Source organism: Aythya marila, assembly GCF_965140915.1.
Source record: "Aythya marila genome assembly, chromosome: 11".
Lineage (NCBI taxonomy): Eukaryota > Metazoa > Chordata > Aves > Anseriformes > Anatidae > Aythya > Aythya marila.
In genome coordinates, this window is record NC_139052.1 from 21,401,203 (window position 1) to 21,416,312 (window position 15,110).

Below are 15,110 nucleotides of genomic sequence, written 5' to 3' on the forward strand. Positions count from 1 at the left end.
GGTGCGGGTCCGGGTGCTGGCCCTGGGGCCGCGGCTGCTGGCCCGGGCGCTGGGGGCTTTGCCTCTCCTGCCCGCTCTCCCCGGCCCCGATGTTGGGCACGGCCACGCACCAGGTGAGGCGGTGGGTCTGGGTGTCCTGGGGGGGGCCACAGCCACAGCCCTGGGGGGCATGGGATGCGGGTCAGGCTGTGGGGAGCGCCTGGTGGCTCCTCTGATGGCACGTTTTTACCCAGTTTTGGGGCTGGTCCCGGCTTTGTGCAGATTTCCTAGCTGTTTGTGCCGGTCCCACGGAGCGAGGAGGTGGCGGGGGCTGTTGGGCAGGGGGCAGCACCGCTCTCATTGAGTGGTGGTCCCACCGGGGATGCAGTGGGAGCAGCGAGGGGCTGTGTGCGCTCTGTGCGCCGCAGGGAGCAGCTGTCAGGGTGGGAGGGTGTCGGTCCCTGCGCTGTGCTTAGCGCCCCAGCTGCCCCCACGCTCGCTGCCTCCGCTGGAACTGCGCTAAGCCCGGCAGGATCCGGAGGCATCCGGGGAGGATTTACACGCGGGAGGTGGCAAAGCCCAGGGGAATGCGGGCAGGGTGGCCGCTGGGCTCCTTCCCTTCACGTTTTGGCAGCGGGCATGGCCGGGGCAGCCAGGGACGCCCTGTCCCACACAGCATCGGTGCACGGTGTCCTCCCCACCTGGGGACGTGTCCCCTGAGGCTCCATGTGGGGCTGACACAGCCTGGGCACCCTCAGCGGCTGTGGGACAGCGATGGGGCTGCGCTGAGCCTGGCCAGCACTGCACCAAGCTCACCCCCTCGTGCAGGGGACGCTGCAGTGGCAGCACCTCCTGCCCACCACCATCCCTGGGGGCCTCTGCCTCTCTCTCACTGTGAAAGCTGCAAGAAACAAGTGGCACTTTTGCTTTTTTTTTTTGGTATTTCTGTTTTTTCTGTTAGTCGGGAGAAGGAGCTCCCCCTTGCCCTGCGTGCAGGGCTCAGCCCTGTAAAGGGCAGCCCCGGCTGGGCTGTAACTCTAGCTCCGCCAAGCATGTGGCGGGGCACGCTGCCGTGCGGCTATTTCTGCTGCTCTGTGTGTGTGTGTGTGTGTGTGTGTAAGAGATTTTTTGTGGTGCATCACTAGGACCTGGTGCTGCTGCAGCCCCTCTCCTACATGCGGCTGCTCCCAGTGCTGGGCTCGGCCCGGAGCCACCTTGGCATTAAGGAAACCCTGCCACGGCCCCGAGCCACGCAGCCACCGCTTCCCCCCTGCGGGAAGGCTCCACACGAGCCAGGGGCTTCTCCGTGAGGCACTCGCAGCAGGACGGGTGCATGGGAGAGCTGCTAGGACGGGAGCTGTTGGGTGGGGTTGTCTAGGGATGGGCACGTGGGGCTGGAGGCAGCAGGCGTTTGTCCTCCAGCGCCGTGCTGCGCTCCCAGCTGAAGGTTATCTGCGCTGAGCTGGTGGCAGGGGCGCCTTTAAGCAAGCCGTGAGCGAGGGGAAGCTGTCACCCTCCAGGCGGTTGCAGCACGGCGAAGCAGTGGTGATTGATGACAAACCCGGGCCCCTGCCAGCAGCCTGGCTGCGGTCCAGGAGAAAAGCTGGCGGCGGTGACAAGTCACGCGCCCGCCGGGGAGCCGCCTCTGCAGTCACAAGCGGCACAAAAAAGGCGCTGCGCAGGGCCCCGACTGCTCTGCAGGTGTCAAAAAAAAAAACAACACCCACCACCAGCCAAACAATCAAACAAAAGAAAAAAAAAAACAACACACCAGCACCACCCAAAAAATAAGTAAAACCACACAAGAGCCGAGCAGGGTGCCATGGGCTGCTTGCCAGATGTCACCCAGTGCTTTGCGCCCACCCTGCGCTGGGGACACCGGGTAGGGCTGGGGGCATTGCGGGGCGAGCGGGTGGTGTCGGGGGGCTGCCCCGTCCCCCCCTGCACCACTGAGCACCTCCCTCCCCACCCAGGCCTGGAGTCGCTGCGTGACAGCGCCCACTCCACCCCGGTGCGCTCGGCCTCCCACGGCGACGCCTTCGTGCCCCCCGGCCGCGGCGGCCGCGCCGAGAGCAGCGAGCGGGTGGCCGTCATCGCCGACGAGAGCTACAGCCCGGCCGACAGCGTGCTGCCCACGCCAGTGGCCGAGCACAGCCTGGAGCTGATGCTGCTGTCGCGGCAGCTGAACGGGGCCCCGTGCAGCATCGAGGAGGAGAAGGAGTCGGAGGCCGGCACGCCCAGCGCGGCCGAGGCCGAGGAGCCGGGCGAGCTCCGCGCCCTGTGCCTGGGTGCCAGCAGCCACGGCGGGACACGGGCGGAACAGGTGAATAAGTTTGTTTTAAGTGTCCTCCGTTTGCTCCTTGTGACAGTTGGACTCCTCTTTGTTTTGCTCCTTCTCCTGATCGTCCTTACCGAGTCCGACCTTGACACTGCCTTTTTCCGCGATATCCGCCAGACCCCCGAGTTCGAGCAGTTCCATTACCAATACTTTTGTCCCCTCAGGCGATGGTTTGCCTGCAAAGTCCGCGCCGTGGTAAGCCTGCTCATTGACACCTGAAGGCAGGAGCCGCCACAAAACTAGCCAGGCGGACTCGGGAGAGACCTGCTGCTGTCCCCAGCCAGCGGGACCTTTGTGGCACCTTCGGCTCTTGCAATAACTCCTTCTCCCATGACCCCGAGTACAGTGCTGCCTAGGACGTTTCTTTCCAGGAGGAAGAGAGGGGTAGACGCAGACCAGACACTTGCCCTTCCCTAACCTGCTCGGCCGCTGCTTCCACCCCTGGAGCCCGCAGAATAAGTTAAGGTTTCAGTTTTGATTTTCACAGCCGCGCGTGTTACTTTTGGAGGTACCGAATAAAGAGAGGAATTTATTTTACTATTACCACTGATCATTGTACGAGCATCAGCCAGCGGCCGAGAGGCCAGAGATGCTGTTATCACGCAGGAGCTTTAGCAATGGTGCTACTGAGTTTTAATTTAAACACTCGTGTATCGTTACGTTATCGAATCCGCCACTGTGCGCCACGCCACCGCCCGCCGAGCGCCGCTTTGCAGAGAGCGCTCCTGCCGAGCTGGAGCCTCCCGCGGGGGCACCCCCGGCCGGCCTCACCCCATGCCAGCTCCTTCTGACGCAGGCGGCCACGGCCACGTGCTGCTGTGCAACCCTGAGTCCTCGCCCTGCGCCACATGCAGCCTCCTGGGACTGTCTCTGCGCCGTGGCCGGTCCCCGTCCGGGTGCCCACGGCACCGCGCTTCGCTGCCGCGGCTCCGGGCTCCGCGCTGGTGGGCGAGCGCTTGGCCAGCCCCTGGCGCACGGCTGGGGATGGTTAGGAAGCCAGCGAGCCTCGGGAAGCTGTACTCCTTTTGTACAAACAAAGAGACTGTTTCGACGTATATTTTAACAACGAGAAGCTATTTTGTTATTGAACCTAACCGAGTCTTTTTTTACTTTACGGATCGGGTGAACGCGGTGCGCTGTACCAAGGGGCTCGAGCCGAGCGAATGGTGTAAATGTTTTATAGACTGGAAGCCTAACGTCAGTTTAACGTGCTACTAGTTTTGGAATACAGAGAGGAGCTCTAATTTTATGACTTTTCTGAAGATAAAAAGGACAGAACTACCGGAGCAGAGGTAACACTGGAGAAGCCAATGGACAACCATTAGACCTATCTATTATTCTTAAGCAAAAATAAACAAAAAAATAGCTCATTGTACTTGTGACATAGCCGCCGGGACCTTCAGTTACCTGGGAAGCGTAACAGTCTCTTACACAGGGAGCAATAAAAGCCAGTTCTGTTAAGTTTTGGATGAGAAGTTGGACGTACTCAAGGCAGGGAGACCAGACGAGCGAGTTTTTTTTTCATCTCAGGGAGAGATTTTACGTAAGCTGGGGCCATAACTGCAGTTTTAAGCAGCCCGATTCCCGCGTCCCTGCCCGAGCAGCCCGCCAACCATCCCCGGTGGGGTCGGCCCCGGGCAGCGGCACCCGGCACAGCGCGGTCCCCGCTCACCCCGGCACTGCCCGCTCACGGCACGGCAGCCGAGGGGGTTGGGGTCCTGCTGTGGCTCTGAGCAGACAGGAGAAGTCCCGAGCGCTGCAGGGGACGGAGGATCGGTTTTTACATGATATCCTGTTTTATGCAACATAGCGAAATTAACTCTTAGTGTAGTGTTCCTACCTCAGTCTGTAGTTAATGGTGTTTCTATGCAGTGCGTGATAGTCTCAAACTCGACATTTCTCACCCCAGGTTAAAGATGCAGTATTCCCTTGTTTCAGCTGCTGCCCTACCCGCGTGGTGTCACCTCGGCGGAGCCGCCTGCCCCCGCGGCCGCCGCGCTCTCGATACTTTGTGCGTTAGGCACCTTCCTTCGACAGAAACGCGACGCGTCCGAGTATTGACCTTGAAAACCTTTTCCATCAGCTTACTTTAGGATAGCTATAAATGCCAGACCTAGGTTACCTCTGCAGTTTTCACCCAGCATTTTACTGCAAAAACCACAAGAACTGGTAATTTTTCATTGTATGTTTTTCCTGTATGTTCCATATTATGTCTTGTGTTTCACTACCTGTTAGTTTTACCTGTCTTTATATTAAAATGTTGTTTCCATAGATTCTTATATCAGAAAAAAAAATATCTCGTAATAGCATACTGCATCTTTAAGCAGTAGACGGTAAAATACCTGAAAATGTGAATTTCTTAGTTTTCATAAAAAGAAAAATCTAGAAATTAACCTTTCATGTGCCAAATACTGTAAGTTACATTTTCCTTCAAAATGTACCTTTTTCTACATACTCAATATCTTAGTTAGCATAAAATCATTGGTGCCATGAAAAGTATTTTTAAATTTAAATAAATATTTAAATATCATGAAAACCCAGAGTTGGTATGAGAGTCGTTTAGTGCTTATGGTGTCAGTGTTCGTTGCTCGAGTACAAACCATACCTGAGTGCAGGGTGTGGGCAAAATTTGGCCACCCTGAGAAGCCCGGGCAGGCCGCTGGGGCTCAGGGTGACCCAGGGAGAGCCAAAAGCCTGCGCCTCGAGGTGATGCTTGCACCCAGAGGGGCTGTGGCTGAGCTGGGGCCTGCAGACCAAGAGCAAAGCACAGCGGTGCTGCCCATGCTGCAGAACCACTCCTGGGGCTGGCAGGTTCCACTCTCCGGAGCTGCATCAGTGCAAGGCTGGCACCCAGCGCGGGCATATGAACCCAACAGCCTCTCACCGTGTTTTGTGTTCAGTGTCAGCCACACAGGGCACGTGCCAAGGGCTGCTTGGTGAAGGTGAAGTACTTCCCGGTGCAGGACGGGGAGCTCGGAGCCAGCACCTTGCAACCCATAGCCCAGGAGCACAGCTCCGCTTCTGCACCCACCTCGGGGCTCATCGCCGAGGGGCTTCTGCGTCAGGTCACCGTGGTAGCAGCTGAGGGACCTTCCCTCTGTGCCCTGCAGCAGGGACCCCGTGAGGCACCAGGCAGCTTCCTTACGGGCGCGTTTCACTGCAGGTGTGCCAGCCTTGTGGTGGTAACAGCACGAGCTGTTAAAGAAACGCTGCAGGTTCTTTAATGAAAATCATTAAGCAGTGTCTCGTACATTTAGCCAGTGTTTTTTTCTTTTTTTTGAAATATGACCGAAGTATTGAGGAAAAACACATTTTGGTACAAACCACTGTAATTGCCTGCCATAGTAGGATTAGTTTTTGTTTTTAATTAAAGAAGAGAATGCCAAAGGTAGTTTAGAAAATTTATTTTAGAGCTTTTAAAAATACACTTTTGTCCTGAGAGAATGCAATTAGCTTAAGAATTGCTTAATGAAAATTAAACGTATCATGTAAAAAAAAAAAAGCATTTAATTATTGTTCTTTGAACACATGAAGGCGACCACTGGAGTTGCCACCCACTAAGATGTTCTTACTGGGATGAACAACATTAATGGAGCACACCGAGCCCAAGCAATCAATGTTATAAAAAGAGTGCAACAATTTTCCAGTATCTTGGTAGACTTCGATCTGTCTCGGCCGTGCCATACTGCCCACCACAAAGCAGTCTTCTTGCTTAGGGTCCCAAATCGCTCTGAACCTAGTTAACCAGCGTCCTGTGTTATTGTTATGCCTTCAGAGAAACAAATAGGAAGAGACAGAAATATTCTTACTGAATTCAGTACCATCATTTACATCATACTTGCTCCCACCCATCTGCCCTGCCTCCTAGGCCAGCACCACTTTCAAACACTGCACAGATCCATTCAGGGGATCGCTGTCCTGTGACGGGTCGGATGTGACAAAGAAACATAAGGGAGAAAGAGAAACCAAAGGATACTTTGACATGAATGATTATTTGTCAGAGTAGTCAGACTTACAGCTGCACATTGTAGGGAAAATTGGGTAACAATGCAGCAAGCCTGTCGATAAACTGCAAACTAAGAATTTTCAGGCCAGTCGCTGACCAGTGCCCTAGTGAGGCAAGCCTGACAATTCTTCCTTCTGGAGAACAAACCTATTCTGCAAGTGTTGAGACTACTCAGGAACACGTTCCTCACCGTTAAGAAGTAACTTTTGATATTAAAACCCAAAACAACACATAAAGCAACAACAAAAAAATGCATAATGCAAAAGCATTCTGAAACAAAACATTTCAGAAGGCACAAAAAGGTCTGCTCCCGGTACACAGGAGACATTACAGCTTTCCTGCAGCCTTCACCAACTCAGAGCAGGCTGAGTCCCAGCCGTGCCTTACAAACAAAGCCACCGCAGGCAGCCTCGAGGACCAGGGCAAGTTCTCAGGCCAGGAGAGCTCCACGGCCGTGCCCCTGCTAAGTGCAGCGTGCTGCAGCCTCTCGCTGTCACTCCCACAGCTGCTGCTGAGGGCCAACTCTTCAGCCCCACGCGTTCAGCTTACCTGACAGTGCTGAGAACTGCAATGGTAGATGATAAAGAGCTGGTGTCGTAGACCCTTTAAAATGAAATATCACATTAATAAGAGGTACGTGTTAAAAAAGGCAGCCCCTTCCTCATAAAGTACTTTGCACGCATCAGCTCGGCACAGACCCAGCAAGACTGGAATACGGCAGCACAGAACACGGCTGCCCAGCTGGGGTACGAGCGCCCACATCCCCGCTGCGATTTTCAAATACTTTTAAAATGGATTTGCTTTTAGCTAGAATTGAAGGTCATCCTTTCTCAAAGTCATTAGAAGAGAAGAACAACAGAGGCTTGCTACGACAAATGAAAGGTTTCTCTAGCCCAGGATCTTGTCTATTTAGTCACTGCACAAAAAGGATGCCCAGGGGAAAAAAAATGCAAGAGAAGGGAAACGCAGACACTGTTAAGAGCTTCCAGTGTCAGGACTTCCTCAGCCAGGTGTAGCTCTATTGACCGAGAAACCATCAACAGAAATCCTGGGCTCTCCTTCGCCCCCTGTAAATCTTTAGGATCCCCAGCACCCAGGGGCAAGTTCAACAAACTGCTGAGTGAAGACTTGCAGCACCTGTAGATTTTCCTATTCATTGTTAAATATTCTTCAGGAAAATAAAAAATTAACAAAAATTTAAAATCGCGCAGCATTAAAAATGCCTACACAAGAAAACCAAATCAAGGCAGGATGCTCTCAATGACAGTTAATGAAGGCAGGAAACAACAAACTCTATCAGTTGGTATTTTCCATAAAGTTTACTCTTTCCCACACAGCCTTACCTCAGTTTATCATCAGCACACACCGTCACGACTCTGTTGCCAGTTACAGGTGAGAAGTACGCAGAAGCAACACTTTTTGTGTGTCCATTTAGAGTACTCACAGGCTTGTTCCCATCAGACTTCAGGTACCGAACATCATAAATACGAACATCCCTGTAACACACCAGGTGGCAGTTAAATAACCAGAGCTTTTATTTTCCAAAAAAAAGGCTCAAAAGACTGACACACATTTTACATGAACCGTGTTTAGAACTTTACTTCAGCAGTGCCTATCAAAACCACAAGAGCGAGTGGCTCTACGGGACTTTGTGAGCACCAAAACCACTCCAAACAAACAGCACAGTAAAACACCTCTCCACTGGGATCTCTCAGAAAACAAACAAACAAAAAAACAGACTATGTACTAAGACTAAGAACCTGCCTCCCTCCCCGGCAGCTGGTGCTGCTCTCCAAACCTGCCACTTACAGCTGATGTCAAACACCGATGCAAACGGAATATTTCATATACACAATAACTGCAGTTCACTTTGAGCTACATACACTGAGCCAGCAGCAACGAAATACTGTTTATTCACTGGGTGAACATGGACTGTCCTCGTTATTTTGAAGCCAATGTTAGCAGAAAGCTCTGAAGATGTTCCTGGGGTCCGTCTGTCCACGACAGCGACACTGCCATTCCAGTATCCTACTATTGCAGTGGAGGCGTTTTCTTCCAAAAAATCAAAGGAGGATAAGTTGTCTTCACTTCTGCATATCTGCAGATAGAAAAGGTCAAATGAAACTGAAATTATTCAACTAAATACACATTCACAATACCCAAAACACTGTGGGCATTTTTGCTTTTTAAATATACTAAAAATACTGAAGACAACTACCTAATTTGATGACTCCAGCCTTAGCTATCCATTTAGGCAACCTTTCTGTTAACCTAGTATCCTTAGTACAGCGTATGTAATTAGCCATCCAAACCCGCCTGACAAGAGCATGTTGTGAATTCTCTGTTAAAACTCTTACAAGACCCTATCGCCTCTGTGTTCCTGTAATCCAACAACCGTTATCCTGAGCGAGGACTAATGAGTGCGCTCCTTTCTCCAGTGCTGCAGAAACCTTTTCATCATGTGCAGACGTGTGAATTAGGCTTCCTGTAATTTGGGAGATGAGTCGGAGACAAGCGAGGGAGTGCTCACCTCATCAAAGATCGCCCTAGTAACGTCACCACATCGTAGAACGTCGTGGCTTAGGGACAGCAAATGAGCAGGGTTGGATGGAGAAAAGTGCATGCAGTTGACTGAGTAGTTGTGAGGAGCGAAGACATGTGCTCCTTCTTCACCCTTACAGTCCTGAAAAACACAAGCGAGTCGATGGACACATACAGATCGTTATTTCGATTCATTCATTCTTTCTGTTAATTACAACTTTCAGAGTAAAGTCTCTTTTTCAAACGCTGTCTTCCCTGAATAGCTACATGGAGGAGGCAGCAGGAGCTTGGTGAGGGGAGGCACAGTGCAGGCAGCAACGCAGCCAGGCTGCTCTGGGGCACAGCTTGCCCAGGCTAACGTCTCACTGGGACCGAGGGAGTTTCAGCTTAGCAAGGAATAAGAAACTGTCTTCACGTGCACTTTCAGCACACTGCTGACAAGCTTGGGCCTCCCTCCAGTACCATTTTCACCACTATACAAGTGATTTAACTCAAAAGAGCGCCAAGTTACCACTGAACCCCTTGCTGAGTATGCTGATACATGCATATGCTTTTAACAGCAGAACACAGACACACTGGGTTGCTTACAGCTCAGGCTAAATTACATTCACCCAAATTGAATGTAAAGCATCATCTCCTGTATCTTCTCTTCAAACCTTGGTATCCTTCCAGCTCTGATAATTTAAAAGAAACCAAGCGCTCATTTTGGAACAAGTCATTCCACAAAGATTACTCCCAGCTTGGTAAAGTCCAACTCCCTTCATGAAGGGAAAAAAAAAAAAAAAAAAAAAGGAAATCAAGAGGGAAGACAGTAAGACAGCAATTTTAACACTTCTAGGCTTCCACATGAAATGTCTTTGCAAGGCCACGAAGAACGCCTGTGGCATTCAGAAACCTCAACCAGATCATGCTTCTCAATAGGAAGCAGCAGCAGCTCTGCAGTCTCAGCTTTCTATGCTGCACTTTAAACGTCTTTACAATTGAGTCGAGTCTCAAAGCTGAAGCTAGTCAATCAATTTCCTGAAGCTGTCAAAGTTGAAATGACTCAAGAGAAACTCCACAGAAAAGGTTAATAGCATTGCAAACAACGCAAAGAAAATCTGTATGTGTGCAAACGTCAAGCAGCTGGTTTAGATGATGTGGGATCAGAGAAGAGGGTGGGAGGGAGGCTAGAAAGGTTTAAGTCACAGGCACAAAGATTCTTGCTGCAGGAGTAATTAAGGCAATTCAAAATCCATAATGAGGCTATCTGCAAAGCCCTCAGCAGTTTTCAAATTCCCAAATGCTAAGCTATTTTTCACAGGCAATGTACATAAATATGTGTCAGCATATACTGGTAGGGCCACTTTTGTTTCTGCTAACTGGAAACACAGCAACTCTCTGCATCTACCCAAAATTTATATAAAAACCCAAATACTTGAACATCCATCTACCCTCGCTCTCCAAAACCTATTTATGGTATTGCTAACAGGGTACTGTAACTAGATCCCAAATCTTTCAACTGTGAATTGTAATTTTAACCCTCACTGGGTTTCAGCTGGTGATCCATTTTCTTCCTCTCTCTCCTCCCTAAAATTACCAGTTTCTTCCCATTAAACCAGGGCTTGCGAAGGACCAGACCTTTTGAGCAACTCTAGTGAGCCTGAGATTAACAGACACCCTGGTGTTATCTGCAAAAAATGAGTACAAAACACCTTTGCAAGCCAAGAAAAGGACACTCCAGCCTGTGCCCCACCCGCGCCCATCCTGCCACAAACACTTCTGCCAGGCGAGGAGCACGCAGAGGACTTACGACGTTCCAGAGGCCGATATGCCCGTACTTGTCCCCAGCTGCCACAAAGATGAGGCTTTCAGAAGGATGGATGGCCACAGAACATATTCGGTTTTGCACAACCTTCCTGACATTATCTTCACTGAGGACCATACTGTTTAGGCTGTTTTGATATCTAGAGAATATCATTACAATATGAGTTATGAAAGAGAAGAACAAACTAGACATGATCTAGTTTTTAGCTGCTCCCTTCAGATTACCTCTTCATGTCACACATGTGCTTTTCGGTATCATTGGGTTTCGTCTGCAAATTGAAAGGAAAAGAAATTATAATAACAGAATTAGACTACTTCAAACTCAAGTTAATTTATGTAATCTAAATATCATTAATTATAGCTAGTAATACCTCGCTTATTTTCATCCATGTAGCCAGTAATTCCTCTGTCAATTTGCTGTTCTTCACCAGATTTTCTGGAACCATTGGCAGAGGTCCGGCTGGAACCTGAGGCTGTGGAATGACATTAGCAATTTTCGTAACTCAGATCAACTAAAACTATGAATAAAGTGATTTTTTGTTTTCTGCACACCAGATATTCTGAGAACACATCCACTCTAACACAAGAAACAAACATTAAAAAAAAGATTTTACCTCGAGGATTTACCTCGTCATTGACACTAACGCACCTTCCCGAATGTCTGAAGGTTTTTGCAATAAGCTTAGCAAAGACAAGCGTTATGAATTAACTTCACTAGCACCGTTTTTGTAACACTTCTAAGCATATGCACAGGATTCTGTAACCTGTCCCCATCTTACATATTCCTCCTCTGCCTCTGGCTGGGTAGGCACCTCCAGCACTGAGGGCTCTACTCTTTGCAGGCGCATAGACCTTCGTCGCACTGTTTCCTCTTCTGCCTTCTTAGGCTTAGGTCTACAACAAGTAAAACATTTCAAAAATTACACAGTTAGATAACGTGAGCCCTCAGCATTTAAGTAAAACACTACGGAATAGGTTCTTATCTGCAGCTCTGACACCTCAATGTTCTGATCGACTTTAGGAGCACTGCGATTACTTTCTCTTTCAGTGATTGCAACAACAAAAAGAGCAGTTAGTAATGCATATATACTGATGACATGTTTCCCTTGTAGTACATCCTGCCACTGCTGCTTTTCTTCCCCATCCTCATTTATAATTCATCCTTCCACTCGTTATCTAGCCACCTTTTTCTCTCCTTTCCTTGCTTATCTTACTCTCTATTTTGTATTTCAGCTCATTTTTCGGCTTTGCCTAACGTTGCTTTGGCACTGCCAAATGTCTTTTCTTTAACAATTGCTTAGCCTATCCCTTCCATTTGTTTCTCCCCCCAAACCCTTTCCTTCCCATGCCCTTTCCTATTATTTGTTCTCATCATTTAACATTTCTTTCTTTAGCCATCATGCAGAAAAATCACAAGTAGAAAAAAAAAATTACCTTAATACAAATATCACAAAAATAGCACGTTCTGTAATTTGATGAAAAGGGCATTCATACTAGCATTTTCTTTCCATAGGATGGCAGAGGAGAGCCACTACCTTGGAGCTACCTATTTACAAATTCATACAGCTCAGGATAATCAGTTATGCAGATTCAGCTTTGGAGAGTGACTCATCATTAGCTCTCCCTCTTGCTGGTATCTGCTATGTGCAGGTGGTAGCGCTAAAACAGTTAAAACTCAATGAAGGAATATTGGTATGAGTCTCATACACAGTTGTTTTACCTTTTAGTGACATTAGATTGTCGTCTAGTTGCAATTTTGTGAAGTCTTGCAGCTGACTTAAAAAGAAAAAATAAAAGATTAAAAATATATCTAACAAGCATAAAAGGCCAACCTGTATAAAGGCTGCAGTAAACTATATTGTAATTGCTTACAACAACAACAAAAAGGGACTTTTAAATATCAGACTGTGTTTTTTCTGCTTTGCACTGGTCTTCTACGTACCCACAAGAATTCCCCCGTTTCACCCTAGCTGATGGCTCTGGCCTTTGCCCTGCCGGCAGCGCTGTGGCTGCAGGCAGACGTGCCTTTGCTGACCTCTCTGAGGGTAACTGGGAAGAGTCATTTTTACTCAAGCTGCAGTCTTGGTGGTAAGGAAGGAGCCTCGCTGCCTCCCAGACAGGCCCAGCCGCAGCTGTGTGCTCGGCTGCCCCTGGGCCAGTGCTCAGCTGGCCCTGCTGGGGTTTTGCTCACCCAGCTTTCCATGGGGTCACCTAACGGCCTCCCCTCCTTGGAGGGAGCTAACTAGCAACACGAAGTGCCAATGTTTAATCCCGTCAGGGCAGTGCTGATGCCCTCTCCTGATGTCCCTGTCACTATCCGGGCAGGGTTTCCCAACGATGGGCAGTAGGCTGCTTCCTGGGGCACGAGTACCCTTACGGGAGGGAGCACAGTGGCTGACACTGGGTAGGATCTATACAAACCTCGTGCAGCTTTAAGGCAGCGAAGAATTTCGCATTTTCTGTTATGTTCTTTAGTCTTTTCCTTTCATAAGCTGATAGCTGTGGGTATCCATCCTACAAAAAGAAAAGCAAGACAGACCTCGGCACAGTTACACGGCACGCCAGAGCTGGCCCAGGCTTCTGGGCCGTGAGTCTCTAAAGTGATTGGATTGTCCAGAGCTGGTTTGATGCACGTTTAAACAAACAAAAGGCGGGCAAACCAGGGTGATTCCCTACCAGTGCTGGTCTATAGAGATACTAGCACGCGTTACAGCACTGACTGCTAGCATCGGTCCTGCGAGAGGGACCAGCTCATCAGAATCATGCTACAGCTGAACCAAAGCTGGTGCAAAACAAATAGCAACGTATAGGTAGGCAATATGGAAAATGTGGCACCTAAACAGAACACAGCTTTGTTTGTTTCCACCTTTGAGAGAAAAAGGTGGCCAGGACAAGTTGAAGTGGTGATTTTAACGCGAATGAGCACTGACAAAACTGTCGTATCTCATCTCTGCACCGCGTTCCCCGGGAGCTGGTTATGGCCCGCGGGAAGGCGCTGGTGGTTTTGGCAGCGGCTCGTGCAGCTCTGCGGCCCCTCAGCCGTTCCCAAGGGGTAAAACGCGCTCTGCCGAGGCCCAAGGAGGCCAAACGCCCCCCAGCCTCGCCTTCCCAGCCCCCCTCCGCTCACCTGCGCCGCTCCCCCGCCGTCGCTGCCATCGCTCTCCGCGTCCCAGCCGCCGTCCGAGCCGCTGCCATGAGGGGAGGCGGCGGCGGCCGGGCCGGGCGGGCTGCCGGGGGGCGTCCCGGGGGGCTCGGCGCGGAGCCTCTTGCCCGCCGCCTCCCCCCCACCGTCGTCGTAGGCGCCCAGCAGCCGCTTCTGAGGCATCCTGCGGCCCGCCACGGAGAGCGGCGTGAGCAGCACCCGCAGCTGCCGGCCCGGCCCCGCTCGGCGCTCGCCCTGCTCCGGGCCTCGCCTCAGCTCCGCGCCGCCGCTCGGGGTGCGCTCCTGAGGGGACGAACGGCGAGCGGTGAGCGGGGACCCATCCTCCATCACCACCACCACCCCCAAAGGCACCCCACGGCCACGGACCTGCTCCCGCTGCTGGCTGAGAGGCGACAGCTCCTCGGGAACGGCCTCGCTGGGCTCCGACAGCGCCATGGCGGGGCCGGGCTGAGGCGGGGGCCGCCCCTCACGGAGCGGGAGGCGGGAGGCGGGAAGCGGCGGCGGAGGCCGCCGCTTCCCGCCTCCCGCCTCCCGCTCCGTGAGGGGCGGCCCCGGTGACTAGAAGGAGGGTCGGGGGTTTGGGGAAGAGGAGAGCTTGTGGAAGCCTTACAGTGCCTAAAAGTGGCTTTAGAAATAAAAAAACTAAAAACGGAGAACGACTTTTTAGTCATAAAATGATAGGACAAGGGGATGGGTTGAAAAAGAGAGATTTAGATGAGGGGGTTGGAGGAAATGCTTCACTCAGGGTGTGGTGAAGAATTGCCCTCAGGTTGTCCAGAGAGGATGTAGACACCCCATCCCTGGAAGGGTTCAAGGCCACACTGATGACCTGATGTATTCGGTGGTGGCCCTGTCCACACCTGGCAGTGGCATTGGAACAAGATGAGGTTTAAGGTCCCTTCTAACCTGAGCTATTCAATGATTCAGAATCCACACAGACACGAGATCAAAATCTTTGCTAGACAGGCAAGAGAAGTGCTTAATTGTACTCTACAGCTTTATGCTGCAGCTTGGCATGTTCAGGATAGAAAAAGTGTACTTTTTTTTTTTTAAACAGTGAGGTTAATTGAAACAGCCTTGAGCACACTTCACTCACAGGACGGGTTATATAAAGTACTTGCTATCAGACTCCTTGCTCAGCAACAGCTGAAGGAATCCTCTGCTCCAGTCAAGCAAACCAACAGTGGGGTTGGTTCAGCCCCTGCTGTGTCAGGCATTTCATTGAAACGCACATGTAGGAACAGATGCATATCTTAACCGCACCTGAACTTAGCACA

General features: G+C 50.7%; 2 protein-coding genes across 4 annotated transcripts in view; one reads left to right on the forward strand and one right to left on the reverse strand.

Annotated features, from left to right (window-relative positions):
- Nucleotides 1-4,821, forward strand: part of FRMD5 (FERM domain containing 5) — a gene marked incomplete at its 5' end in the record, with an annotated part of 77,826 nt that extends 73,005 nt beyond the window's left edge. For all 3 annotated transcript variants that reach the window (XM_082769004.1, XM_082769005.1, XM_082769006.1), the window contains one exon: nt 1,953-4,821. In XM_082769004.1, coding sequence (XP_082625130.1) covers nt 1,953-2,536 — 584 coding nt within the window. In that variant the 3' untranslated portion in view covers nt 2,537-4,821. The remainder of the gene's footprint in view (nt 1-1,952) is intronic.
- Nucleotides 4,822-5,705: 884 nt separating this feature from the next.
- On the reverse strand, nt 5,706-14,290 carry WDR76 (WD repeat domain 76). The gene is made up of 13 exons (XM_082769247.1): nt 14,200-14,290; nt 13,798-14,115; nt 13,092-13,184; nt 12,391-12,446; nt 11,450-11,564; nt 11,042-11,143; nt 10,896-10,939; nt 10,657-10,810; nt 8,854-9,006; nt 8,207-8,421; nt 7,667-7,819; nt 6,873-6,926; nt 5,706-6,086 (listed from the first exon to the last, which is right to left on the reverse strand). The coding sequence occupies exons 1-13, from the start codon at nt 14,266-14,268 to the stop codon at nt 5,828-5,830; spliced, it is 1,785 nt and encodes a 594-aa protein (XP_082625373.1). The 5' UTR covers nt 14,269-14,290; the 3' UTR covers nt 5,706-5,827.
- Nucleotides 14,291-15,110: the final 820 nt, after the last annotated feature.

Coding starts and splice junctions, on each gene's coding strand:
- WDR76 (XM_082769247.1), bottom strand. CDS start 14,268: ATGGCGCTGTCGGAGCCCAGCGAGGCCGTTCCCGAGGAGCTGTCGCCT. Junction 10,940..11,041: donor CATGGATGAAAATAAGCGAG/GTATTACTAGCT, acceptor TTCAATTTGCAG/ACGAAACCCAATGATACCGA. Junction 7,820..8,206: donor TTCGTTGCTGCTGGCTCAGT/GTATGTAGCTCA, acceptor GGTGTGTTACAG/GGATGTTCGTATTTATGATG.